The following is a 24,798-nucleotide window of genomic DNA, read 5'->3' as shown; positions in this document are numbered from 1 at the left end:
GTCTGAGTGGGAGGCTCTGCAGCCCAAGGACAGTCTCATCTCCTCCTGGCACGATGTGCAATTCCCCTCCCTGGCTGAGGACCCAGACTGACCTCCCCTGAGTGCTCAGTGACCTTTGGGCACCTGGTGCTGGGAGCTGCTGCACCGGGATTGACTTGCACAAGCTCTTGCTGCTTGCACAGGAAGGGCAGGGCTCAGAGCACAGGGGGACACCCAGGGCCAACACTCTGCTCCCTGTGCTGCCCTGAGATGATGTCCCAGTGGTGTGTGTCACCTGCAGGCTGCAGAGGCCATGCTGTGCAGCAGGAAAGCTCAGCCTTGCCTGCACACCACCCTAGGCTGCTTTGGGAACAGACCTCACTGGTTTGGGACCAGTCCCTTCAGCTTCAGTTTCAAGTGGACCACAGCAACCTGGCCAGACAGACTTAGCTCTGGCACAGCTTCACTGCCTGTCAGCTGCTCCTGGTTAACAACATCTGCAAGCAGCAGCTGCAGCCCAGCAGAGGAATGTTGCTGCCTCAGCCATTTCTCTGTGCACTCAACATGTGTTCAGCTGGAGAGTGACCAGGGCTAGCAACCAGTGCTTCCCTCCCCCCCAGCAAACCAGAATGCTGGCTTGAACTGCCCTGTGCCTTCCTGTTGAACCTTGCTTGGGGTCAGCATCACTTCCTGGCTGGAATTAACCTTCTGGTGCAGAAGCTAATTATCTCTTCCTGCCACCCACAGCTGGGTTTGCCTCTGCAACAACCCAGCCACACAAAGATGACGTGGCTGTGTGATGGCCTCTGGAAGGGACCTCCAAAGCCCATCCAGTCCAACCCCCTGCACTCAGCAGGGACATCCTCCACTGGGTCAGGCTGCCCAGAGCCCTGTCCAGCCTCACCTGGAATCTCCAGGCATGGCCCCAACCTCCTCCCTGGGCAACCTGCTGCAGTGTTCCAGCAGCCTCCTGGTGCAGAACTTGTTCCTAACAAACAGCAGCTGCTGTCCTGCTCATGTACCTCCCAGGGCAATGCTTGCCATCTGGATGCCCAGGGGCCTGGCACCCTTGCCATGTGAGCAAAGGCTGAGAGCCTTGAGAAGGCTCTGGGGAGACCTTATTGGCACGGACCAGGACATAAAGGGTAGCTGCCAGGGGGGTGGAGACTCCCTTTGTGCAAGGAGGCCCATGGCAGACACAGGGTGATGGGGACAAGGTAGTGCTGGGGACATTCCTATTGGACTCCAGAAGAGAGCATTTCCCATGAGGAGCTCTGGACATTGGAATCAGCTCCCAAGGGAAGCAGTGGAGTCCCCAGAGCTGGAAGGTTTCCAGACTCAGCTTGCCAGGGGGCTGGGCCAGCTCCACCATCACCTAGAAAGGTTGGAGCAGATGACCCTTGGGGTCCCTTCCAACCTGGCATTGTGTGACCTGCACCTAACACAGCACCTGGGGAGCACAGCAGCAACCTTCAGCCTAGAGGAGACCTGCTTGTGCTGGTGAGCTAAAGGCAGAGAGCCCTTGGTAGGAACTCTAATGGATGACACCAGAGAGGTGCTCAGAGGAGACAGCAACCAACTGCTCTGGACAGGGCAAGCTGCCAGCTGCCAAGCTGTGACTGCTGGCACAGCAGCTCCTGCTGAGTATGACAGAGGGCTGAGGCAGCTGGGGGTGTTCAGGCTGGAGAGGAGGAGGCTGAGGGAGACCTCCTTGCTCTCTACAGCTCCCTGCAGGGAGGTTGGAGCCAGGAGGGACTCAGCCTCTGCTCCTGGGTGTCAAGCAACAGGAGCAGAGGTGTTAGGAGATATTTCTGCCCTGGAAGGCAGGGACATTGGCAGAGGCTGCCCAGGGCAGTGCTACAGTCACCAGCCCTGGGGGTGTTCAAACAGTGTGGAGCTGGTGCTTAGGGCCATGGTTTGGTGCTGAGCCTGCAGTGCTGGGTGGAGGGTTGGGCTGGAGGAGCCTGGAGGCCTCTTCCACTTGGATGTTTGCTGTGATTCTGTGACTCTGTGTAGGACACTCAGTGCTCCACAGCCTGAGCAGCAGCAAGCACAGCAGGGAGGGCAGATGGCACAGTGCTGCCAGGACAGCAGAGTGCAGGCAGGGCACAGCCAGGGTCAGGGCACCTCGGTGTCGATGGTGTTGGTGATGCAAGGTGGCAGCAGCAGAGTGCAGGCAGGGCAGGGTCAGGGGTCAGGATGGGTTCATGGCAGGGGTCAGGGCAGGGTCAGGGCACCTCAGTGTCGATGATGTCAGTGATGTAGAGTAGCATCAGCAGAGTGCAGGCAGGGCAGGGGGTCATGGTCAGGGCAGGGTCAGGGGTAGGGTCAGGGCAGGTTCATTGCAGGGGTCAGGGCAGGGTCAGGGCAGGAGTCATGGCAGGGGTCACTGGCAGGGGTCAGGGTACCTCGGTGTCGATGACGTCGGTGATGTAGCGCGGCGTCAGCAGAGCGCAGGCAGGGCAGGGGGGGCAGGGCAGGGTCATGACAGGGGTCAGGGCAGGGGTCAGAGGTCACTGGCAGGGGTCAGGGTACCTCAGTATCGATGATGTTGGTGATGTAGCGCAGTGTCAGCAGAGCGCAGGCAGGTCGGGGGGGCAGGGTCATGGCAGGGTCAGGGGTCATGGCAGGGTCAGGGGAGGGTCAGGGGTCAGGGCAGGGTCAGGGTACCTCGGTGTCGATGACGTCGGTGATGTAGCGCGGCGTCAGCAGCGGCATCCGCACGTACTGCAGCAGCTCCGGCAGCGACGCCTCCCGCTCCTTCTTGGAGTGCTTCACCCAGTTGATCACCGCCTCGAACACCGGCTCCTCAGAGTCCACCTGCAGGGCAGGCAGCGCTCAGCAGGCCGCAGGGCACTGCAGCAGTAGGGGCGCCAGGGCCACAGGGCACCGCAGCTGCAAGGGCGCCAGGGCTGCAGGGCACCGCAGCCATCAGGGCACCGCGGCCGCAGGGGCGCCAGGGCTGCAGGGCTCCGCAGCCATCAGGGCACTGCAGCTGTAGGGGCGCCAGGGCTGCAGGGCACCACAGCTGCAGGGCACCGCGGCCATCAGGGCACTGCAGCTGTAGGGGCGCCAGGGCTGCAGGGCTCCGCAGCCATCAGGGCACCGCAGCCGTAGGGGCGCCAGGGCTGCAGGGCACCGCAGCCATCAGGGCACCGCAGCCGCAGGGGCGCCAGGGCTGCAGGGCACCGCAGCCATCAGGGCACCGCAGCCATAGGGGCGCCAGGGCTGCAGGGCTCCGCAGCCATCAGGGCACCGCAGCCGTAGGGGCGCCAGGGCTGCAGGGCTCCGCAGGCCCCGGGGAGCCTGGGCCGCAGCCACTGCTCCCCGGGCAGCGAGGGGGCAGGGTGCTGCGCCTGGAGCCTGCTCTGCAGCACCACCAGCTGCAGCCACAGGCGCTTGGAGCTTGCCCTCATTTTGCTGTGCTTCAGGCAGAGTTTGTTTCCTCCTTGCAGTTGAGCCCAGTCCCTGGCAGCAGGGTCTCAGCAGGGTCAGAGCCCCACGCTGGGAGCCAGCAGTGCTGGCAGAGTGCAGCCCCAGGCAGGGCAGCTCCCTGACCTCTCAGCAGGGCAGGAGCTATGGTCCTGCAGCACCATGGAGATGATCAGAACCAAGTTTCCTTCTCACGGAGCAGTGTCTCCCTCAGCTGCCCTGCAGCCCTGTGCCCAGGCACTGCCCCTGCAACCCCTGAGCCAGCCCAGGGACACTGAAGGGGTTTTTATTCCAATGCAAAGGGCTGGATGGCAGAGGGGGAACCCCAGGGCTGGTGCTGCTCATTTCTGCTCTGAGCAGTTGACTTCTCTCCCCATTTAGGACTTGCAGAGGTGACAGTGACTGAGCCACCGAAGCCTGATACCTGGGGAGAGCCTCAGGGGCGCTGCATGTCTGGTGAGGAGTTACAGTATCACAGTCTCACAGTATCACTTAGGTTGGAAAGGACCTCGAGGATCATCGAGTCCAACCTATCACCACAGACCCCATGACCAGACCATGGCACCAAGTGCCACATCCAATCTCCCCTTGAACGCCTCCAGGGTCGATGACTCAACCACCTCCCTGGGCAGCCCGTTCCAATGCCGAATGACTCGCTCGGTGAAGAACTTCCTCCTCACCTCGAGTCTGAACCTCCCCTGGCGCAGCTTGAGACTGTGTCCTCTTGTTCTGGTGCTGGGTGCCTGGGAGAAGAGGCCAACCCCTTCCTGGCTACAACCTCCCTTCAGGTAGCTGTAGAGGGCAATGAGGTCACCCCTGAGCCTCCTCTTCTCCAGGCTAAACAACCCCAGCTCCCTCAGCCTCTCCTCACAGGGCTGTGCTCAAGGCCTCTCCCCAGCCTTGTTGCCCTTCTCTGGACACGCTCAAGTGTTTCGATGTCCTTCTTAAACTGAGGGGCCCAGAACTGGACACAGGACTCAAGGTGCGGCCTAACCAAAGCAGAGTACAGGGGCACTATGACCTCCCTGCTCCTGCTGGCCACACTATTCCTAATGCAGGCCAGGATGCTATTGGCCCTCCTGGCCACCTGGGCACACTGCTGGCTCATATTCAGGTGGCTGTCGATCAGCACCCCCAGGTCCCTCTCTGTCTGGGAGCTCTCAGTCACTCCGACCCCAGCCTGTAGCTCTGCATGGGATTGCCGTAGCCAAAGTGCAGCCCCTGGCACTGGGACTTGTTGAATGCCATCCCATTGGCCTCTGCCCAGCTGTCCAGTCAGTCGAGGTCCCTCTGCAGAGCCTTTCTACCCTCTAACTGACCAACATCTGCCCCTAACTTTGTGTCATCTGCAAACTTGCTGATGCCTGACTCTACCCCTTCATCCAGATCATCGATGAATATGTTGAAGAGGACAGGGCCCAGCACTGATCCCTGGGGGAGTTCTGCAGTGTGCTACTCAGGGCTGCTTTTCTTTCTCTGCACATCATCAGATCCACCAAAGCAAAGGCAAACCAGGCAGGGACTTACTCTGCCAGGAGGTCTGTTAGCTGTTAGTCAAGAGGGAGATAAAAGGAGCCACTGCCAAGGGAACCTTCCCACCCAGCCGTGCCTGGGTCTGCTTTGAAGCTCAGCGTGGAGCTGTCTGCTGCAGACTGCTCTGAAGCAGGGAGCCACAGAGGTTAATTATGGCAGGCAATTCTTCCAAGCCATTGATTTATCTTTGTGTACTTTGCAATGGCCTCTTTCTATCTGAATCAGAGGGAAAGGACAAGCAGGACTCACAAAAAGAGAGCAGAGCACTTGATTGCTCCCAGGGCTCCCCAGCTCCTCCTTCGATGTCCTTCTGCTCCCTCCAGCCTCCCCCCTGGCACACTTCCTGCCTCTGCTGGTTTGCTTTGTCTGCTGAGCAGCACTGAGCACAGCCTGGCAGTGAGGCCCTGCCATGACATCCCCTCAGCAGCCAGGGGCCTTGCAGAAGGCCTCCCTCAGCAGTACCTCAGCCCAGCACTGCACAGCCATGGCTGGATTGCCTCCCTCCAGCCTCAAGGTGCTCCAAGGAAGCCTCCCTGGGTGTCTGCAGGGCCTGAGCCAGACCTTCCAACCCACAATGGATTGCACCCTGCCTGTGTGGATCACTTGCTGAGCTTGCTGGGGTCATGCTGAAGGTCCTCCTGACTCCTGTGCAGAACCCTCTGGCAGCACTCACCACAGCCCAACTCAGCTCCAACCCTCACAGCATTAAACCTGTGGCTTGCTAAGCACCAAAGCTTTGCAGCCTTGCTCCACTGCTCTCCTTGGCCTGCACCAGGGTCCTTCACTGCTGCTACCTTGCCTGCTCTCCTCAAGCAGCTCATGAACAAGAGGATGCCAGCTTGGCAGGAGGCCACCTTCAAGGCATGCAGCAGGAATTCTCCTCTGGCTGCCCCTGCATTGGCTCTCCAGGAATGCCTCCAGGTATCACTTACACTGGTTTGCTTCTGAGGGCTCCTGTTCCTGTGAGCTCTGCACAGGGATTGCTTCAATCCCCTCTGCACTGAAGCAAACAAAACTCCATCTCCATAACAAAGTCAAGTCCCCTCCCCACTGCCAGGCAATGTTCATCTTACTCATGGGAAATAAGGACAGAAGCATTGCACAGCTCCCAGCCACAGCAAACCCTCCAGAAAGCAACCTTCAGGCAGCTAAACCTGCACAGAGCTCCCTGAAGAGGCAGACTGCCCTGCAGCAGCGTTCTGCTGCCTGCCACAGCACAGGAGCCAAATGCCTGGGATGACAAATGCATTCCTCCTGCTGCTCAGCAGCAGGCAAAGGTCTACAAATAGACCTTCAAGTCTTGGGGATGTGTCTGAAATGCAGGCACTGAGACAGCCTGGCTGGGGAGAGCCTCTGAAAGCTCCCCAGGGGAAGGAGGAGACAAGTGGGGCTCTGCAGAGGTGACTCACTGGGATGGCCTCACTTGTGAGGAACACTGCTGTGACAACAGGAGTCCACAGTACTGAGCAGCATTGGGGTGACAACAGCTCCTGCCCCAGGGGTGCACAGCACTGAGCAGCTATGGGGTGACAACAGCTCCTGGGCAGCTGTGGTGTGACAACAGCTCCTGGGGCAGGGGCTGCACAGCACTGAGCAGCTGTGGGGTGACAACAGCTCCTGCCCCAGGGGCTGCACAGCACTGAGTAGCTGTGCAGTGACAACAGCTCCTGCCCCAGGGGCTGCACAGCACTGAGCAGCTGTGGGGTGACAACAGCTCCTGCCCCAGGGGTGCACAGCACTGAGCAGCTGTGGAGTGACAACAGCTCCTGGGCCCCAGGGGTACACAGCACTGAGCAGCTGTGGGGTGACAACAGCTCCTGGGGCAGGGGTGCACAGCACTGAGCAGCTGTGGGGTGACAACAGCTCCTGGGGCAGGGGCTGCACAGCACTGAGCAGCTGTGCAGTGACAACAGCTCCTGGGCCAGGGGCTGCACAGCACTGAGCAGCTGTGGGGTGACAACAGCTCCTGGGCCAGGGGCTGCACAGCACTGAGCAGCTGTGGGGTGACAACAGCTCCTGAGCCAGGGGCTGCACAGCACTGAGCAGCTGTGCAGTGACAACAGCTCCTGGGCCAGGGGCTGCACAGCACTGAGCAGCTGTGCAGTGACAACAGCTCCTGGGCCAGGGGTGCACAGCACTGAGCAGCTGTGGGGTGACAACAGCTCCTGCCCCAGGGGTGCACAGCACTGAGCAGCTGTGGGGTGACAACAGCTCCTGGGGCAGGGGCTGCACAGCACTGAGCAGCTGTGGGGTGACAACAGCTCCTGAGCCAGGGGTGCACAGCACTGAGCAGCTGTGGGGTGACAACAGCTCCTGGGCAGCTGTAGTGTGACAACAGCTCCTGGGCCAGGGGCTGCACAGCACTGAGCAGCTGTGCAGTGACAACAGCTCCTGCCCCAGGGGCTGCACAGCACTGAGCAGCTGTGCAGTGACAACAGCTCCTGGGGCAGGGGCTGCACAGCACTGAGCAGCTGTGGGGTGACAACAGCTCCTGGGCCAGGGGCTGCACAGCACTGAGCAGCTGTGCAGTGACAACAGCTCCTGGGGCAGGGGTGCACAGCACTGAGCAGCTGTGCAGTGACAACAGCTCCTGGGGCAGGGGCTGCACAGCACTGAGCAGCTGTGGAGTGACAACAGCTCCTGGGGCAGGGGCTGCACAGCACTGAGCAGCTGTGGAGTGACAACAGCTCCTGGGCCCCAGGGGCTGCACAGCACTGAGCAGCTGTGCAGTGACAACAGCTCCTGGGGCAGGGGCTGCACAGCACTGAGCAGCTGTGGAGTGACAACAGCTCCTGGGCCAGGGGCTGCACAGCACTGAGCAGCTGTGGAGTGACAACAGCTCCTGGGGCAGGGGCTGCACAGCACTGAGCAGCTGTGGTGAGACAACAGCTCCTGGGCCAGGGGCTGCACAGCACTGAGCAGCTGTGCAGTGACAACAGCTCCTGGGGCAGGGGCTGCACAGCACTGAGCAGCTGTGCAGTGACAACAGCTCCTGGGGCAGGGGCTGCACAGCACTGAGCAGCTGTGGGGTGACAACAGCTCCTGGGCCAGGGGCTGCACAGCACTGAGCAGCTGTGGGGTGACAACAGCTCCTGGGGCAGGGGCTGCACAGCACTGAGCAGCTGTGCAGTGACAACAGCTCCTGGGCCAGGGGCTGCACAGCACTGAGCAGTTGTGCAGTGACAACAGCTCCTGGGGCAGGGGCTGCACAGCACTGAGCAGCTGTGGGGTGACAACAGCTCCTGGGGCAGGGGCTGCACAGCACTGAGCAGCTGTGGGGTGACAACAGCTCCTGGGCCAGGGGCTGCACAGCACTGAGCAGCTGTGGGGTGACAACAGCTCCTGGGGCAGGGGCTGCACAGCACTGAGCAGCTGTGCAGTGACAACAGCTCCTGGGCCAGGGGCTGCACAGCACTGAGCAGTTGTGCAGTGACAACAGCTCCTGGGGCAGGGGCTGCACAGCACTGAGCAGCTGTGGGGTGACAACAGCTCCTGGGGCAGGGGCTGCACAGCACTGAGCAGCTGTGGGGTGACAACAGCTCCTGGGGCAGGGGCTGCACAGCACTGAGCAGCTGTGATGTGACAACAGCTCCTGGGCCAGAAGCTGCACAGCACTGAGCAGCTGTGGGGTGACAACAGCTCCTGGGCAGCTGTGGTGTGACAACAGCTCCTGGGGCAGGGGCTGCACAGCACTGAGCAGCTGTGCAGTGACAACAGCTCCTGGGGCAGGGGCTGCACAGCACTGAGCAGCTGTGGGGTGACAACAGCTCCTGGGGCAGGGGCTGCACAGCACTGAGCAGCTGTGCAGTGACAACAGCTCCTGGGGCAGGGGCTGCACAGCACTGAGCAGTTGTGGGGTGACAACAGCTCCTGGGCCAGGGGCTGCACAGCACTGAGCAGTTGTGCTGTGACCTATTTGGGATTGCATGGCTAGAGAAGTGGAAAGGAGCTCCCTGGGCAGGGAATTCCATGCAGGGAGCTGTGAGGCCTGGCCTGCTCTCAGGGCTCTGCACACAGTGCTACTTGCAGCTTTTACCTGAATTTCATCACACTTGATGAGCTTTTCAACCTCTTCTTGATTTAAGAGGATGAACTCTTCATGCTGAACCACCTCTGGGAAATGTTTCTGGCTGAAGACCTCTGCAGCTTGCATCAGATCCACACAGTTGTGTGTCTCAGCAAAGTCCCTGATGCCCAAACAGTTGGATGGATCCAGCTGGCTCTCCAGGAACTCACAGCAGGCTTGCTTCACACCTAGGGAGGATTGGAGTGGTGAGTGAGCACTGCACCTCCTGCCAGGCTCTGCTCTGCAAAGGGCCTCAGGAGAGGAAGGGCACAACAGGCAATGCCAGCCCCACCCAGCCAGGCAGCTCCCAAACACCACAGAAGCATGCAGAGAGCACCTGGAGGGAGGTGCAGGCATGAGGCAGCAGACACAAGGGGCTTGGGCTGAGCTGCTTGGGAGAGGCCAAGGGAGGCTGCAAGGATGCTGAAGGGACCTGGAGCACTGCCTGGGGAGGAGAGGCTGAGAGCCCTGGGGCTGTTCAGTCTGGAGAGGAGAAGGCTGAGAGGGATCTGATCAATGTCTATCAATAGCTGAGGGCTGGGGGTCAGGAAGGGAGGGACAGGGACAGGGACAGCCTCTGCTCACTGTGCCCTGGGATAGGACAAGAGGCAATGGATGGAAACTGCAGCACAGGAGGTTCCAGCTCAGCAGGAGGAGGAACTTCTGCACTGTGAGGCTCCCAGAGCCCTGCAGCAGGCTGCCCAGAGAGGTGGTGGAGTCTCCTCTGGAGCCTTTCCAGCCCTGCCTGGATGTGTTCTGTGTGCCCTGTGCTGGATTCTATGGCCCTGCTCTGGCAGGGGCTTGGACTGGAAGAGCTCCAGAGGTCCCTTTCAGCCCCTGACATCTGTGATCCTGTGAACTCTGGAACTAGGAAAAGACTCCAATGTGAGCTGCACTTCATGGCTCATAAACAAACCCTGCAGGTGCCAGTGGCTGCAGCTGCCTGAACTCTGGGCATCCTCTGAGGTCTTTCTGATAGTTGCCTGAGATTTGGGATCATTGCCTGGGATGCTCCATAGGTGCTTGTGGAGTGACACCAAGCAGCTTGTCACCAACCCAGGCAGGGCACATCCAGTGACAGCTCCCCAGGAGCCAGCAGAGCCTCCTGCAGCCCTCAGGCAGCTGTGTGCTGGCTGCAGCCAGAGCAGGGTGGGCAGAGGGCAGCAGAGGGGATTCTGTCCCTGGGCTCTGCCCTGCTCAGACCTCACCTCCAGTCCTGCCTCCAGCTCTGCTGTCCCCAGCAGCAGAAGGACACAGAGCTGCTGGAGGGAGGCCAGAGGAGGCCACAGAGATGCTGCCAGGGCTGGAGCAGCTCTGCTGGGAGCACAGGCTGAGGGAGCTGGGGCTGTGCAGCCTGCAGGGGAGAAGGCTCCAGGAGGACCTCAGAGCTGCCTGGCAGTGCCTGAAGGGATCCTGCAGGAAGGCTGCAGAGAGACTTCTGCTGAGGGGGTCTGAGCCAGGCCAAGGGGGAAGGGTTTGGAGCTGAGGCAGAGCAGGGTTAGAGTGGAGCTGAGGAAGAAGTTCTGCAGTGTGAGGCTGCTGAGGCTCTGGCACAGGCTGCCCAGGGAGGCTGTGGCTGCCTCCTGCCTGGGGGTGTTCAGGGCCAGGCTGGATGAGGCCCTGAGCAGCTGAGTGTAGCTGAGAGGTGTCCCTGGGCATGGTGAGGAGGTTGGGGCAGAGGAGCTCTGAGGTCCCTTCCACCCTGAGCCATTCTGGGTTCTGTGATCTAGGACTGAGCTGCAACATTTCTGTGCCACAGCCACAGCTCCTCTGGGGAATGTTCAGGCAGAGCCAGAGCAGCCTTGGGCAGGGCACAGTACCCTGCCTGATCAGCTGCTCCCTCCACTCAAGTCAGCTCCTCTAGCAATGAGAGCACAGCACACAAGCCAACAGGAGCCTGACATCAGAGCTCAGAGGTCAGCCCTCCCACACCCCCAGAGGGGCAGACACAGCAGAGAGCAGCACTGCTGCCATTTGTGCTGATGCTGGGCAATTACCTTTCAGCTGGAGCAGACAGGCTGCTGGGAGCAGCTCCTGGACGTTCTCCACTGTCACATGAACAGTCTCTGTGTACACAAAGTCCAGCAGGATCTCCATGGTGGAGGCTGTCAGGCCCTGGATGTCTACATAGGGTTTGTCTTTCTCTGAGAGCTGTGAATCAGAAGGGAGACAAAGGTTCATTTTGCACTGAAGTGAGCAAAAAGCCAGCAGAGCTCAGGGGAGTGGAGCTGGGAGCTGTCAGAGAGCTTCCAGAGTCACAGAGGGTGAGGGGCTGGAAGGGACCTCTGGAGCTCACCCAGTCCCAGCCCCTGCCAGAGCAGGGCACCCAGGGCAGGGCACACAGAACACATCCAGGGGGGGCTGGAAAGGCTCCAGAGGAGACTCCACAACCTCTCTGGGCAGCCTGCTCCAGGCTCCAGCAGCCTCCCAGGGACAAAGTTTCCCCTCCTGCTCCCCTGGCAGCTGCTCTGCTCCAGCTTGCCCCCAGTGCCCCTTGTGCTGTGCTTGGCCATCCCTGAGCAGAGCCTGGCTCCAGCCCTGCACAGCTTTATCCCCAGCCCTGAGGGCAGCCCTCAGGCTGCTCTGCTCCCAGCTCCCAGCCCCAGCTGCCTCAGCTGTGCTCACAGGGAGATGTTCCACTGCCTGCAGCAGCTCTGGGGCTCTGGGCTGGACTCTCTCAAGCAGTGCCCTGAGGTCCTTCTTGACCTGAGGGGCCCAGAGCTGGACACAATATCCCAGCTGTGGCCTCAGCAGCAGAACCTCTCTGGCCTACTCACCACAGCCCTTCTAATGCACCCCAGGATGCCCTTGGCCTGCTTGGCCACCAGGGCACATTGCTGGCTCAGGACACCTCAGGTTGTTCTCCTCTGTGGTGCTCTCCAACAGCTCAGTCCCCAACCTGTCCTGGTCCTTGGGGTTGTTCTTCCCCAGCTCCAAGACTCTCCCCTTGTCCTTGTTGGATTCCATTCCATTCCTCCCCAGCAGCTCTGCAGCCTGTCCAGGTCTGGCTGCATGGCAGCACAGCCTGAGGGGTGTCAGCCACTGCTCCCAGCTTGGTGCCATCAGCAAACCTGCTGGCAGTGCCCTCTGTGCCCTCAGCCAGGTCCTTGATGAACATACTGACCAGCACTGGGCCCAGGACCCCACCAGCTACAGGCCTCCAGCTGGACTCTCCCCAACTGACCACAGCTCTTGTCCTGTCTCTCCTTGGGAGTGAGAGGAAGGAGAGAGCTTCCCTCCAGGAGCCACTGCAGGGTGAGAAAGTTCCTTGTGGAGCAAGAGTGCAGCCAAAGTGCACTGCAGAGGAGCAGGCTGGGATCAGAGAGCAGAAATGAGAGCAGGCACTGGGGAGAGAGAGCTAACCCCCTCCTCAAACCCCCTCCTCCATGCAGCTTTCCCAGGAGGAAGAGCCCAGGAAGCTGCCTGCCTGTGGTGTGCTGCAGCCCCCTGCCAGCCCTCTGCTCTGAAACCAGGCCCAGGAAAAACCTCTCCCAACTGCTCAGCTCCTCAGCCACCCTCCAAGCCTCTGGGGAATAGGTCAGGAAGGGCAGGGGGAAGGCTGAGCTGCTCCAGGGGAGGGAAGGCTGAGCAGGTTGGGAGGGAAGGCTGAGCTGCTCCAGGGGGGGAAGGCTGAGCTGCTCCAGGGGGGGAAGGCTGAGCTGCTCCAGGGAGGGAAGGCTGAGCTGCTCCAGGGGAGGGGAAGGCTGAGTAGGTTGGGAGGGAAGGCTGAGCTGCTCCAGGGGAGGGAAGGCTGAGCTGCTCCAGGGGGGGAAGGCTGAGCTGCTCCAGGGGAGGGAAGGCTGAGCTGCTCCAGGGGAGGGGAAGGCTGAGCTGCTCCAGGGGAGGGAAGGCTGAGCTGCTCCAGGGGAGGGGAAGGCTGAGCTGCTCCAGGGGAGGGGAAGGCTGAGCTGCTCCAGGGGAGGGAAGGCTGAGCAGGTTGGGAGGGAAGGCTGAGCTGCTCCAGGGAGGGAAGGCTGAGCTGCTCCAGGGGAGGGAAGGCTGAGCTGCTCCAGGGGGGGAAGGCTGAGCTGCTCCAGGGAGGGAAGGCTGAGCTGCTCCAGGGAGGGAAGGCTGAGCTGCTCCAGGGGAGGGGAAGGCTGAGTAGGTTGGGAGGGAAGGCTGAGCTGCTCCAGGGGAGGGAAGGCTGAGCTGCTCCAGGGGGGGAAGGCTGAGCTGCTCCAGGGGAGGGGAAGGCTGAGTAGGTTGGGAGGGAAGGCTGAGCTGCTCCAGGGGAGGGAAGGCTGAGCTGCTCCAGGGAGGGAAGGCTGAGCTGCTCCAGGGGAGGGAAGGCTGAGCTGCTCCAGGGGGGGAAGGCTGAGCTGCTCCAGGGGAGGGAAGGCTGAGCTGCTCCAGGGAGGGAAGGCTGAGCTGCTCCAGGGGAGAGAAGGCTGAGCTGCTCCAGGGAGGGAAGGCTGAGCTGCTCCAGGGGAGGGAAGGCTGAGCTGCTCCAGGGGGGGAAGGCTGAGCTGCTCCAGGGGAGGGAAGGCTGAGCTGCTCCAGGGAGGGGAAGGCTGAGCTGCTCCAGGGGAGGGAAGGCTGAGCTGCTCCAGGGAGGGGAAGGCTGAGCTGCTCCAGGGAGGGGAAGGCTGAGCTGCTCCAGGGGGGGAAGGCTGAGCTGCTCCAGGGGGGGAAGGCTGGGCTCACTGAGCACACTGCAGGCTCACTGCACAACTGGACCTCACTGCAGGATGGCTCCATGCAGCACACTGCAAGCCCAGCCCCAGCCCCAGGCCCTCCTGAAGCAGTCAGTGCCAGGGCAAGCATGGCTCAGATGAGAGACCAGGAATGAGCCTGCAGCTGCTGAGAGACAGACTGAGCAGAGGCTCATGAGCAGAGCCTCATCACTGGCCATGGGAAGTGCCACAGCTGGGGGACAAATGGCAAAGCAAACCCAGAGAGAGGAGAGCAGAGAAGGAAGCTCCTGCAGGGGCAGCAGTGGGGCAGCAGCAGGGTGCTACAGACATGCACTGCACAGCAGGGAAGAGAAACAGAGTCACAGCAGGGAAGAGAAACAGAGTCACTGCATGTCTCTGGTTGGCAGAGACCTCCAGGCTCCCCCAGCCCAACCTCCACCCAGCACTGCAGGCTCAGCACCAAACCATGGCCCTCAGCACCAGGGCCACAGCTGCTTGAACACCCCCAGGGATGGTGACTGCAGCACTGCCCTGGGCAGCCTCTGCCAGTGCCTGAGATCCCTTCCAGTGCAAAAATATCTCCTCATGTCCAGCCTGAGCCTCCCCTGGAGCAGCCTGGAACCATTGCCTCTGCTCCTGTCCCTTGGCACCAAGGAGCAGAGGCTGCCCCCTCCTCACTCCAACCTCCCTGCAGGGAGCTGCAGAGAGCAGTGAGGCCTCCCTCAGCCTCCTCTCCAGCCTGAACACCCCCAGCTCCCTCAGCCCCTTCTCTAGCCCTGGGGCTCCAAGCCCTTCTCCAGCTTTGTTGCCCTTCTCTGGACAGGCTCCAGCCCCTCAATGTCCCCCTGGTAGTGAGGAGCCCAGAGCTGAACACAACACTCAAGGTGTGGCCTCACAAACACAGGAGGAAATGATGAGACTGGAAGGAACTGGAGGGAGGAGGGAGGAGGCCTTCAGGTCTGTTGGCAGAGTGAATAAACCCCTTGTTGGTTTTTTTATGGCCAAGGGCCCAGGCCCAGGCAGCATGGATACAGGAGGGGCAGCTCCTGCCTGACCAACCTGAGCTCCTTCCATGCCCAGGTGACTCAGTCTCACAGTCTCACAGTCTCACAGTATCACTTAGGTTGGAAAGGACCTCGGGGATCATCGAGTCCAACCTATCAACACAGACCCCATGACCAGACCATGGCACCAAGTGCCACATCCAATCTCCCCTTGAACGCCTCCAGGGTCGATGACTCAACCACCTCCCTGGGCAACCCATTCCAATGCCGAATGACTCGCTCGGTGAAGAACTTCCTCCTCACCTCGAGTCTGAACCTCCCCTGGCACAGCTTGAGACTGTGTCCTCTTGTTCTGGTGCTGCTTGCCTGGGAGAAGAGACCAACCCCTTCCTGGACACAACCACCCTTCAGGTAGTTGTAGAGAGCAATGAGGTCTCCCCTGAGTCTCCTCTTCTGCAGGCTAAGCAACCCCAGCTCCCTCAGCCTCTCCTCCCAGGGCTGTGCCCCAGACCCCTCCCCAGCTTTGTTGCCCTTCTCTGGACACCTTCAAGTCTCTCAATCTCCTTCCTGACCTGAGGGGCCCAGAACTGGACACAGGACTCCAGGTGTGGCCTAACCAATGCAGAGTCCAGGGGCACAAGGACTTCCCTGCTCCTGCTGGCCACACTCTTCCTGCTGCAGGCCAGGATGCCCTTGGCCTTCTTGGCCTCCTGGGCACACTGCTGCCTCCTGTTCAGGCAGCTGTCAATCAGCACCCCCAGCTCCCTCTCTCTTTGGCAGCTCTCAGCCACTCTGCCCCCAGCCTGGAGCTCTGCCTGGGGTTGCTGTGGCCAAAGTGCAGCCCCTGGCACTGGGACTTGTTGAATGCCATCCTGTTGGCCTCTGCCCAGCTGTGCAGCCTGTCCAGGTCCCTCTGCAGAGCCCTTCTGCCCTCTCACTGACCAACCTCTGCCCCCAGCTTGGTGTCAGCTGCAAACTTGCTGCTGACTGACTCCATCCCCTCCTCCAGATCATCAATGAAGATGTTAAAGAGCACAGGGCCCAGCACTGCTCCCTGGGGCACAGCACTGGTGCCTGGCTGCCAGCTGGCTGTGGCACCATTCACCACCACTCTCTGGGCTCAGCCTCCAGCCAGTTCCTCACCCAGCACAGAGTGTAATGGTCCAATCCACAGGCTGACAGCTTGGCCAGGAGTTTGCTGTGGGGGATGGTGTCAAAGGCCTTGCTGCAGTCCAGGCAGACCACATCCACAGCCTGCCCCACAGCCACCAGGCAGTCACCTGATCATAGAAGGAGATCAGGTTGGAGAGGCAGGATCTGCCCTTCCTGAATCCATGTTGGCTGGACCTGAGCCCTTGGCCATCCTTCAGGTGCAGTGATTGCCCCCAGGATAATCTGCTCCATCACTTTCCCTGGCACTGAGCTCAGGCTGCCAGGCCTGGAGTTTCCAGGTTCCTCCATCCAACCCTTCTTGTGGATGGGGACCACCTTGGCCAGTTTCCAGTCATCTGGGACCTCACCTGTGAGCCAGGACACTGTGATACTGTGATTAAATGTCTCTTCTCCCAGGCAGCCAGCACCAGAACAAGAGGACACAGTCTCAGGCTGTGCCAGGGGAGGTTTAGGCTGGAGGTGAGGAGGAAGTTCTCCACAGAGAGAGTGATTGCCCATTGGGATGTGCTGCCTGGGGAGGTGGTGGAGTCCCCATCCCTGGAGGTGTTCAGGAGGAGACTTGATGGGGTGCTTGGTGCCATGGGTTAGTTGATTAGGTGGTGTTGGATTGGTTGATGGGTTGGACACCATGATCTTGAAGGTCTCTTCCAACCTGGTTTGGTTTATTCTATCCTATTCTAAACCTTGTGGCATCCAGGGTCAGACAGAAGCAGCAAATGGCCTCAGCTGCCCTGCTCTCTGCCCTGGCACTGGGTCTGGAAGCTAAGCTCAGTCCCTAGCTGGGGCTGGACAGAACCTTCCCCAAAGCAGAGAAGGCTGTTTGGTCCAAGACACAAAGGCCTTGGATGCCACCAGGGGCCAGAGCTGAGCAGAGAAGATGCTCACAGAGCTGTGTGGAAGAAAGAGGCTAAGAGGTTACAGAGAGCAGGAGGGCACCAGAGCTGCACTGCAGCAGGCAGAAGCTGGAGACATCTGCTCCTGACAGCTCAGCCTGCAGCTGGTAAAGAAGCTTCTGTTCCCACCAGCAAAATTCACTGCTCAGCCACAACATCACCACATGGCCACCACTGACTGCAGAGAATCACCTCCTGCCCCCTCTGCTCCTGCCTGCCTGCTCCTGCCCCCTCTGCTCCTGCCTGCCTGCTCCTGCCCCCTCTGCTCCTGCCCCCTCTGCTCCTGCCTGCCTGCTCCTGCCTGGCTGCTCCTGCCCCCTCTGCTCCTGCCTGCCTGCTCCTGCCCCCTCTGCTCCTGCCTGGCTGCTCCTGCCCCCTCTGCTCCTGCCTGGCTGCTCCTGCCTGCCTGCTCCTGCCCCCTCTGCTCCTGCCTGCCTGCTCCTGCCCCCTCTGCTCCTGCCCCCTCTGCTCCTGCCTGCCTGCTCCTGCCCCCTCTGCTCCTGCCTGCCTGCTCCTGCCTGCCTGCTCCTGCCCCCTCTGCTCCTGCCTGCCTGCTCCTGCCTGGCTGCTCCTGCCCCCCTGCTCCTGCCTGGCTGCTCCTGCCCCCCTGCTCCTGCCTGGCTGCTCCTGCCCCCTCTGCTCCTGCCTGCCTGCTCCTGCCCCTGTGCTCCTGCCCCCTCTGCTCCTGCCTGCCTGCTCCTGCCCCCTCTGATCCTGCCCCCTGTGCTCCTGCCTGCCTGCTCCTGCCCCCTCTGCTCCTGCCTGCCTGCTCCTGCCCCCTCTGCTCCTGCCCCCTCTGCTCCTGCCTGCCTGCTCCTGCCTGGCTGCTCCTGCCCCCTCTGCTCCTGCCTGGCTGCTCCTGCCCCCTCTGCTCCTGCCTGCCTGCTCCTGCCCCCTGTGCTCCTGCCTGCCTGCTCCTGCCCCCTCTGCTCCTGCCTGCCTGCTCCTGCCTGCCTGCTCCTGCCCCCTGTGCTCCTGGCCTCACAGGATGACAGTATCTGCAGGGGGCTCCAGGAAGGCTGGGGAGGGACTACTCAGGATCTCAGGCAGTGCTAGGACTAGGGGGAAGGGAATGAAGCTGGAGGTGGGGAGATTGAGGCTGGAGGGGAGGAGGAAGTTCTTCCCCATGAGAGTGGTGAAGGCCTGGAATGGGTTGTGCAGGGAGGTGGTTGGGGCCCTGTCCCTGGAGGTGTTTAAGGCCAGGCTGGCTGAGGCTGTGGCCAGGCTGATCTAGTGTGGGGTGTCCCTGCCCATGGCAGGGGGGTTGGGGCTGGCTGAGCCTTGTGGTCCCTTCCAACCATGACTGATTCTATGATACTATGACCTTAGAGATCATCTATTCCAGCCTCCCCACCAGGGGCAGGGACACCTCTCAACCAGACCCAGCTGCTCAAGGCCTCATCCAGCCTGGCCTGGAACACCCCCAGGGAGGAGGAATCCACAGCCAGCCTCACACTGAGGAGCTTCCCAAGAGCCACTCTAAAGCTCCTCTCCCACATCCTGAGCTGGCTTGGAAGGAAGAAGGCCTTTCAGGACTCACACAGTGTGTGCTGCAGGACCTGGGAGCCCAGCAGCATACCTGAAAGGAGGATCTCAGAGTGGAGATGACTTGATTCTGACCATCCCTTGTGGGCTCTGAGCTGCAGCTCCAGCAGCACAGGCAGTGCTGGAGCAGTGCACTTGGTGCTGTGCTGCTGGGACAGAGTTCTGGGCTCCTCAGGTCAGGAAGGAGGTTGAGCTGCTGGAAGGTGTCCAGAGAAGGGCAACAAAGCTGGGGAGGGGTCTGGGGCACAGTCCTGGGAGGAGAGGCTGAGGGAGCTGGGGTTGCTTAGCCTGCAGAAGAGGAGGCTCAGGGGAGACCTTCTTGCTCTCTGCAACTCCCTGCAGGGAGGCTGGAGCCAGGTGGGGGTTGGGCTCTTCTCCCAGGCACCCAGCAGCAGAACAAGAGGACACAGTCTCAAGCTGTGCCAGGCGAGGTTCAGGCTGGAGGTGAGGAAGAAATTCTTCCCAGCCAGAGAGATTGGCCCTGGGGATGTGCTGCCCAGGGAGGTGGTGGAGTCCCCACCCCTGGAGGTGTTTAGGAAGAGCCTGGCTGAGGCCCTTGGAGCCATGGTTAGTTATACTGTGATACTGTGATCAGATGGTGCTGGGTTGAGAGGTTGGACTTGGTGATCTCAAAGGTCTTTTCCAACCTGGTTAATTCTATTCCATTCCATTCCATCCCATTCCATTCCAATCCAATCCATCCCATTCCAATTCAATCCATCCCATTCCATTCCAATCCATCCCATCCCATCCCATCCTGTCAGTGACTCCTAGCTGATCCTGGAGGTCCTTTCCAACCCTGGCAGTTCTATGGTTCTCTGCTCCCCAGCTCTGGACTCAGAGCCATGAGTCCCATCCTCACCCAGCAGTGATCCAAAGCCAGCCCAGCAGCTTCCCTTCTGCAGCTGCTCTGCCCCCCTGCTCTGCCAGTTCCAGATGTGCAACAGCAGAGCTCTGCCAGCCAGCAGGAAGGGAAGCAGGAAGGGGCTGCTGCTCCCTCCTGTGAGCACCTCTCAGTACAGAAGCATCCAGGAGAACAATTCCCAGCCCTCAGGAGAGTCCCTGGGACAGCAGCAATGCCCAAACTGAGAGCCTGGAGGCAGTGGCTGCAGGGCACAGCTCTGCTGGGACACAGCCTGCTGCTGCCTCCCATCCAGGACTCATCTGATGCACTCTGCTGGATCCCTTCTCATCAAAGTCCACTTCTTGGCTTTGCCTTCTCTAATGCAGACTCACAGGAGCCTATGGGGGCAACCCCCTCCAGTTTGTTCTCTCCTGGAGGGGACCTGCTGGCCTGGCAGGGTGGCTGAGTGCTCACTGCACCCTGGGAGGTGTTCCCAGCACACAGAAGGGGAGCTGGTAAGAGGCTGGAAGCAGAAGTTGTTTCATTTCAGGGCAAGAAGAATCTCTCTCCACATTGTAGGGGGAAGAGCTTTCATTTCCAGCACCCAGCCCTCAACACTGAGCAATTCCCTTCTGAGGTGGAGCCAAGGATCAGCTCCTAACACATCCCAAGCTCTGCTGCCTTGCCACAATGCCAGCACACAGCTAGGCTCCAGGGCAGCCTCTGCTAGAGCTGCTCTCACAAGGAGGAACTCTGCAGGCAGCGCTGCTGGGGGCTGTGGTTTCCCCACACTGCTCAGCACAGGGGCAGAGGAAAGTGTGCTCCAAGCCAGGGGGGCCCAGCAGGGGAGCAGTGGCTGCCCTCAGCTTGCAGAATGAGGAGGGATGAACAGTAAGTCAGGTGGAGAACTCTGAAAAGCAAGTGGGAGTCAGGGGGGAAACGAAAAAGGGCATCAGGCTTGGGAGTGCAGATCTCTATGGTGAGCTGAGGCTGGCAGCCTCAGAGCCACACTGGCCTGGCACAGACACCACAAAGCCTTCTGCAGCCCAAGGCTGACAGCAGCCACAGGCCCCAGCCAGCCAGGCAGTCCTCACACCTGGAGGTGAGGGATGGAACCCAAAGGACCTCACAGAGGCTCTCAGTCCATTTATGCAGCACAGCAATTGGAGCTCCCTCAAGTTCCAGCCAAGGCTGAAGGGCTCTGTGCCCAGCAGTGCTTGGAGAGCAGCCAGATCCTGTCCCATGACACTCCCCCAGCCACTTGTCACTGACACCCAGACCAAGCAGGTGCACTCTGAGGCTCACCAAGCTCTCATTTCCTGGAGAGAAGGCTCTGCCACAGGCACCCAGGGGCTGTGGGAGCCACTTGGCAGCTTTGACATCTGGAGGCTTCCACAGGAAAAACAAAATGTGGGAGAAAAACCAAACTGAGCAGAAGTGCAACCCTTAAAGCAGGGGCAGTAGGGTGTGAGGTGTCACAGAATCCTCCAGGTTGGAAGGGAGCTCCAGAGCTCACCCAGTCCAGCCCCCTGCACTCAGCAGGGACATCCTCCCCTGGATCAGGCTGCCCAGAGCCCTGTCCAGCCTCACCTGGAATATCTCCAGGGCTGGAGCCTCAACCCCCTCCCTGGGCAACCTGCTGCAGCGCTCCAGCAGCCTCCTGGTGCAGAACTTGTTCCTCACATCCAATCTCAATCTGCTCTGCTCTCATTTCAAACCATTGCCCCTGGGCCTGTCCCTGCAGGCCTTTGGGAACAGTCCCTCTGCAGCCTTCCTGTAGCCCCCTCAGGTCCTGGCAGGCTGCTGTTAGGGTCTGAACAACCCCAACCCCCCCAGCCTGTCCTAGCTGCAGAGCTCCCTCCCCAGTGCATGCACTTATTTCTGTAGGGAGAGCTCAACCTGTGAGTGAAGGCCACCACAATGTCACAGTGAAAACAAGAATGTAAAGAAGGAAGGAGAGAGGATCTCAGCTTAGGTCCAGAGTGGATCCTCAGCCTTGGTAAGGTGCACAAAGGACATTCTGCAGCACAGAGACCTCAGCAGAGAGCCTACACCAAGTCCAAAAGCATTGAGAGGAACCCTGAGGCCCTCACAAAGCAGCAGAGAGCCTACTGTAGTGCTGTGCACCTCCAAGCTGTTGGTAACCAGACAGCCCCAGCCTCCAGGGACCCAATTTGCTCCCTCTGATCTTCTTTGCAATGCCCTTTGCCTAATGCAGAGAAAGCAGGAACCTGAGCCATGCACAACCCCCCTGAAGAGAGGGGCAGGGCAGGATTCTGCTCTGGGGTCAGGCCACACAAGGCTTTTCTTGGTTGCTCTGCACAGCACTCTGCAGCCTAAACCAAAGCTCCTGCAGAGAGGCAAGCACCAGCCAGCTGCCAAAGAGGACAAAACACAGGAGGCAAATGATTCTCTCCTTCAAGGACTACTGGGCCAGCAGGGAGCTCTTCAGGAGCCTTGAGCTACTTGGTCATTTTTCTGCTGGCTAATGGGGGAGTTGCTAGGATAAGGAAAGCACCTCCTGGAAGATAAGGCCACAGAGATTGATTCACTAGGAGGAGAGGAGACAAAGCCAGGCAAAGGATCTTGATTTCACAGTGAGCAGGAGCAGCAGCTTCAGCTCAGAACTCAGTGACTCAAAGCCAGCAGCAGGCAGCACACCCAAGGTCCTCACACAGCTGCCGAGCACAGCACCTGGGGCTTGGAGCCTCAGCCCCTCAGCCAGTGCTGCAGGGTGACATCCTCTGCACAGCAGCAGCACAGCCCACCCTGCACCAGCTGATCAGCCAATGCAGAACAGAGGCCAAGAGCAAGAGCTAAATGCCCTCTGCTCAGTGTGGAGGCAATGCCCAACCCAGCCCCCAGGCTGGGGTACCCAGCATGGCTCACAGGTCTGCACCAGGGCTGGGATCCTCAGCAAGGAAGATGTCCAGGTGCAGGAAGACCATAAACCACCACTCCAAACCCCAGCAAATGTATCAGAGCCTCCTGCTTTGCCAGCTCAGCCTGGCAGCTCTCTGGTGCACAGCTTGGTCACACAGCAGACAGTGACACAGGACAGCAGCCCCAGACTGCAGCCTCCAGCTCCCACCCTGCGGGGATGGAAAGGCTCTGGGGCTGCCACCATAAGACCCAGGATCACCCTAAGGGACTCTAGGGCCACCAGGAGAGGATTCTGGGCCACTAGGAAAGAATCCAGGGCCGTTACAAGGTGCTCCAGAGAAACCCAGAGCCACCATGGGAGGATCCAAAGCCACCACGGAGAGATCCAGACTGCTCCAGGATCACCACGGTGGGGGATCCAGGGCCACCATGGAGAGATGCCCGCGGCGGGCAGCCTGGGCCGCTGCGGGGGGCTGCGGGCCCGGCAGCTGGGCGGCCCCAGCAGGCGGGGGGCCCTGCCTCTGCCCCCGCGGCGCCGCGGAGGGCCGGCGGCAGCCGCGCTCCCGGGGCGCACCGACCTCGCTGGTGAACATGGCGCAGAAGTAGTCGCTGCAGGCGGCCAGGACGATGCGGTGGGCCGGGAAGTCCTTGTGCTCCACGCGGAGGGTGACGTCGCAGAGCGTGTTGCTCTTCCGCAGGGCGTTCATGGCGTTGAGGATGGACTTGGCGTGCGAGTTGGTCATGATGTCCTTGGGGGGGGCCATGGCGCCCGGCACCTGCGGGCACAGCCAGCACGGCCACATGTCACGGCCCGCCCGCCGCGCCGCCAGGGGGCGCGCTCCCGCCGCGCCCGCGCCGCCCCTCCCTCTCCCCTTCCCTGCCCCGCCCGGGCCGCCCCCGCCCCGCGCCGCCCCGCGCCGCCCCGCACCGGCGGCGGCAGCCCACGAGAGCCGGCAGCCCACGAGAGCCAGCGGCCCACGAGAGCCCGCGGCCCGCGGGGCTCCCGCGCCGCCTCCCCCCCGCCGCAACGCGGCCCGGCCGCACTCACCGCCGCGGGGAGAGGTCCCGGCCCGCGCTCCTCTCCTCCCCCCGCCCTTCCCTCTCCCGGCGCGGCGCACTCTGGTGACGTCACCACGCCGCCGCCCGCCCCGCCCCTGCTGCCTCGCCGTTGCCAGGCAACGGCCTCCAGCCCGCGCCGCGCCCCGGGCGGGGCCCTGCCGCCCGCCCCCGGCCGCGCCGCCTTCCGCCGCCTCCGCCGGCCCCGGGCATGCTCCCGCGAGCGGCCGGAGGGAGCGGAGCCGAGCTGACCGCCTGGCCGGCTCGGGGCTGGGGCCGTCCGGGACAAAGGTGGCGGTTTCCGAGACCTCGGCGCGGCCGGGCCTGGGGCCGCGGGCAGCTCCCTCCCAGCCGGACGCCGCTCCGCTGCCCGAGGCCAACACCTCGGAACCGGCCCCGCTGGAGCCGAACCGGCAGCGAGGGCCCCGGAGCCTGCTTTCCACTCCCAGGGTTCGCAAAGTGTGCTATTTCTGATCTCTCGCCCACGCACAGCTCAGCAGCTCCGGCAGATCGCCCCCAGCTGACAGCGCTGAGCGCCAGCTGCCTGCCGCCTCCGCTCTCCCCCTGCCCGCAGCCTCATCGCCATCCCGCGCTGGGACACCCGCGGCTCTGCATCGCCTCAGCAGGTCATCGTGGAGCTGTCGCGAGTGACGTGGGAGAAGTGCTCGGCTGAATGCAGAGCAAATTCCCAGTTCAATCTCTACGTGGAGGTTAAGATCTTATCCTGGCCTGGGGGCTGATCCTGCTTCCTGCTCGCAGGGGTAGGATCAGGCTGTGCAAGGCTGCACCTAGAGCACGAGTCGGGAGGATTTGTGAGGCTTTAGCTGCGCTAATCCAGCAGGCAGGGGACTGGCAGGATCCAGCAGCTGGAGATGAGAGATCGGTGTCTGAGCAGGAGGGCAGCTGGCCACTCCCTTCAGAGCTGCCCTCTGCCAGCAGAGAGCTCTGCAGCAGCTGCAGAGTCTCTTTCTCCAGAGCCAGTTCCAGCAGAAGTTGCTGAGCTGGAGGCAGTAAGTGGAACTGTGTCAGACTGCAGCATCCTGCTCCTGGAGCTGCAGTCAGGAGGTGTTTGACCAGGGTGTCAGCACAGAGTGTCAGTGCACCAGAGATGCAGCCTGGGGCCACGGAGAGAAGCCAGCAGAGCCTGCACGGTGCTGACCTTCACCCCCTGTGCTCCTCAGCTCCCAGCAGACACACAGAGCCACTCCTCTGCATCCACCTCCTGCTGAGTTTCTGAGGATATGGATCAAATGTATCTGGAAGGAGGTTGCAGGGGGGTGGGGGTTCTCTGTTCTCCCTAGTTTCAGGTGACACAAGGAGAGGAAATGGCCTGAAACTGTGCCAGGGGAGGGTTAGGTGAGGGATTGGGAAGAATTTCTTTTGCTGGAGGAGTGGTCAGGGCCTGGCAGAGGCTGCTCAGGGAGGTGGTGGAGTCCCCATGCCTGGAGGTGTTCCAGCAAGGTGTAGCCATGGCACTTGGGGCTGTGGCTTGGTGGCCATGGGGGGGTTGGGTTGGGGTTGGATTTGAAGGCCTTAGAGAGCTTTCCCAACCCAACCCATTCCATGATTCTGTGAGCTCTTTGGTGGTACTCAGGGCCTGTTTAAAAGACTCCAAGACTCCCTTTATTTTTCTTCCAGGATGTTTCTTTCCCCTCCAGGGAACACAAAGGCAGCCACAGTGCAAAGGGCACCTGGGAATGGAGCTTTACAGCACCAAGAGTGAAAGACAGCTCCCAGAGAGCACTGCTCTGCTGCA

At 61.2% G+C, this 24,798-nt stretch overlaps 1 protein-coding gene across 4 annotated transcripts in view; it reads right to left on the bottom strand.

The window, feature by feature from the left end:
• Positions 1–23,765, bottom strand: part of KLHL12 (kelch like family member 12) — a 39,098-nt gene extending 15,333 nt beyond the window's left edge. For 2 of the 4 annotated variants that reach the window (XR_010990648.1, XM_068164672.1), the window contains exons 1-4: positions 22,565–22,789; positions 11,008–11,161; positions 8,981–9,198; positions 2,650–2,799 (exon numbers count right to left, since the gene is read on the bottom strand). Coding sequence is in view for 3 of the 4 variants with exons in the window: in XM_068164672.1 (XP_068020773.1) it covers positions 2,650–2,799; positions 8,981–9,198; positions 11,008–11,161; positions 22,565–22,789 (747 nt within the window). In the remaining variant the exon portion in view is untranslated. Of the gene's footprint in view, positions 1–2,649; positions 2,800–8,980; positions 9,199–11,007; positions 11,162–22,564; positions 22,790–23,034; positions 23,113–23,532 lie in introns of those variants that run through there. The other 2 variants (XM_068164674.1, XM_068164675.1) reach the window with 2 other exon arrangements.
• Between the last annotated feature and the right edge of the window lie 1,033 nt (positions 23,766–24,798).

This window comes from Melanerpes formicivorus, unplaced genomic scaffold (assembly GCF_026170545.1).
Source record: "Melanerpes formicivorus ecotype bairdi unplaced genomic scaffold, bMelFor1.0.p_v2 SCAF_82, whole genome shotgun sequence".
NCBI lineage: Eukaryota > Metazoa > Chordata > Aves > Piciformes > Picidae > Melanerpes > Melanerpes formicivorus.
The sequence above is the reverse complement of the archived record's forward strand: the minus strand, read 5'-3'. Positions and strand labels throughout refer to the sequence as shown.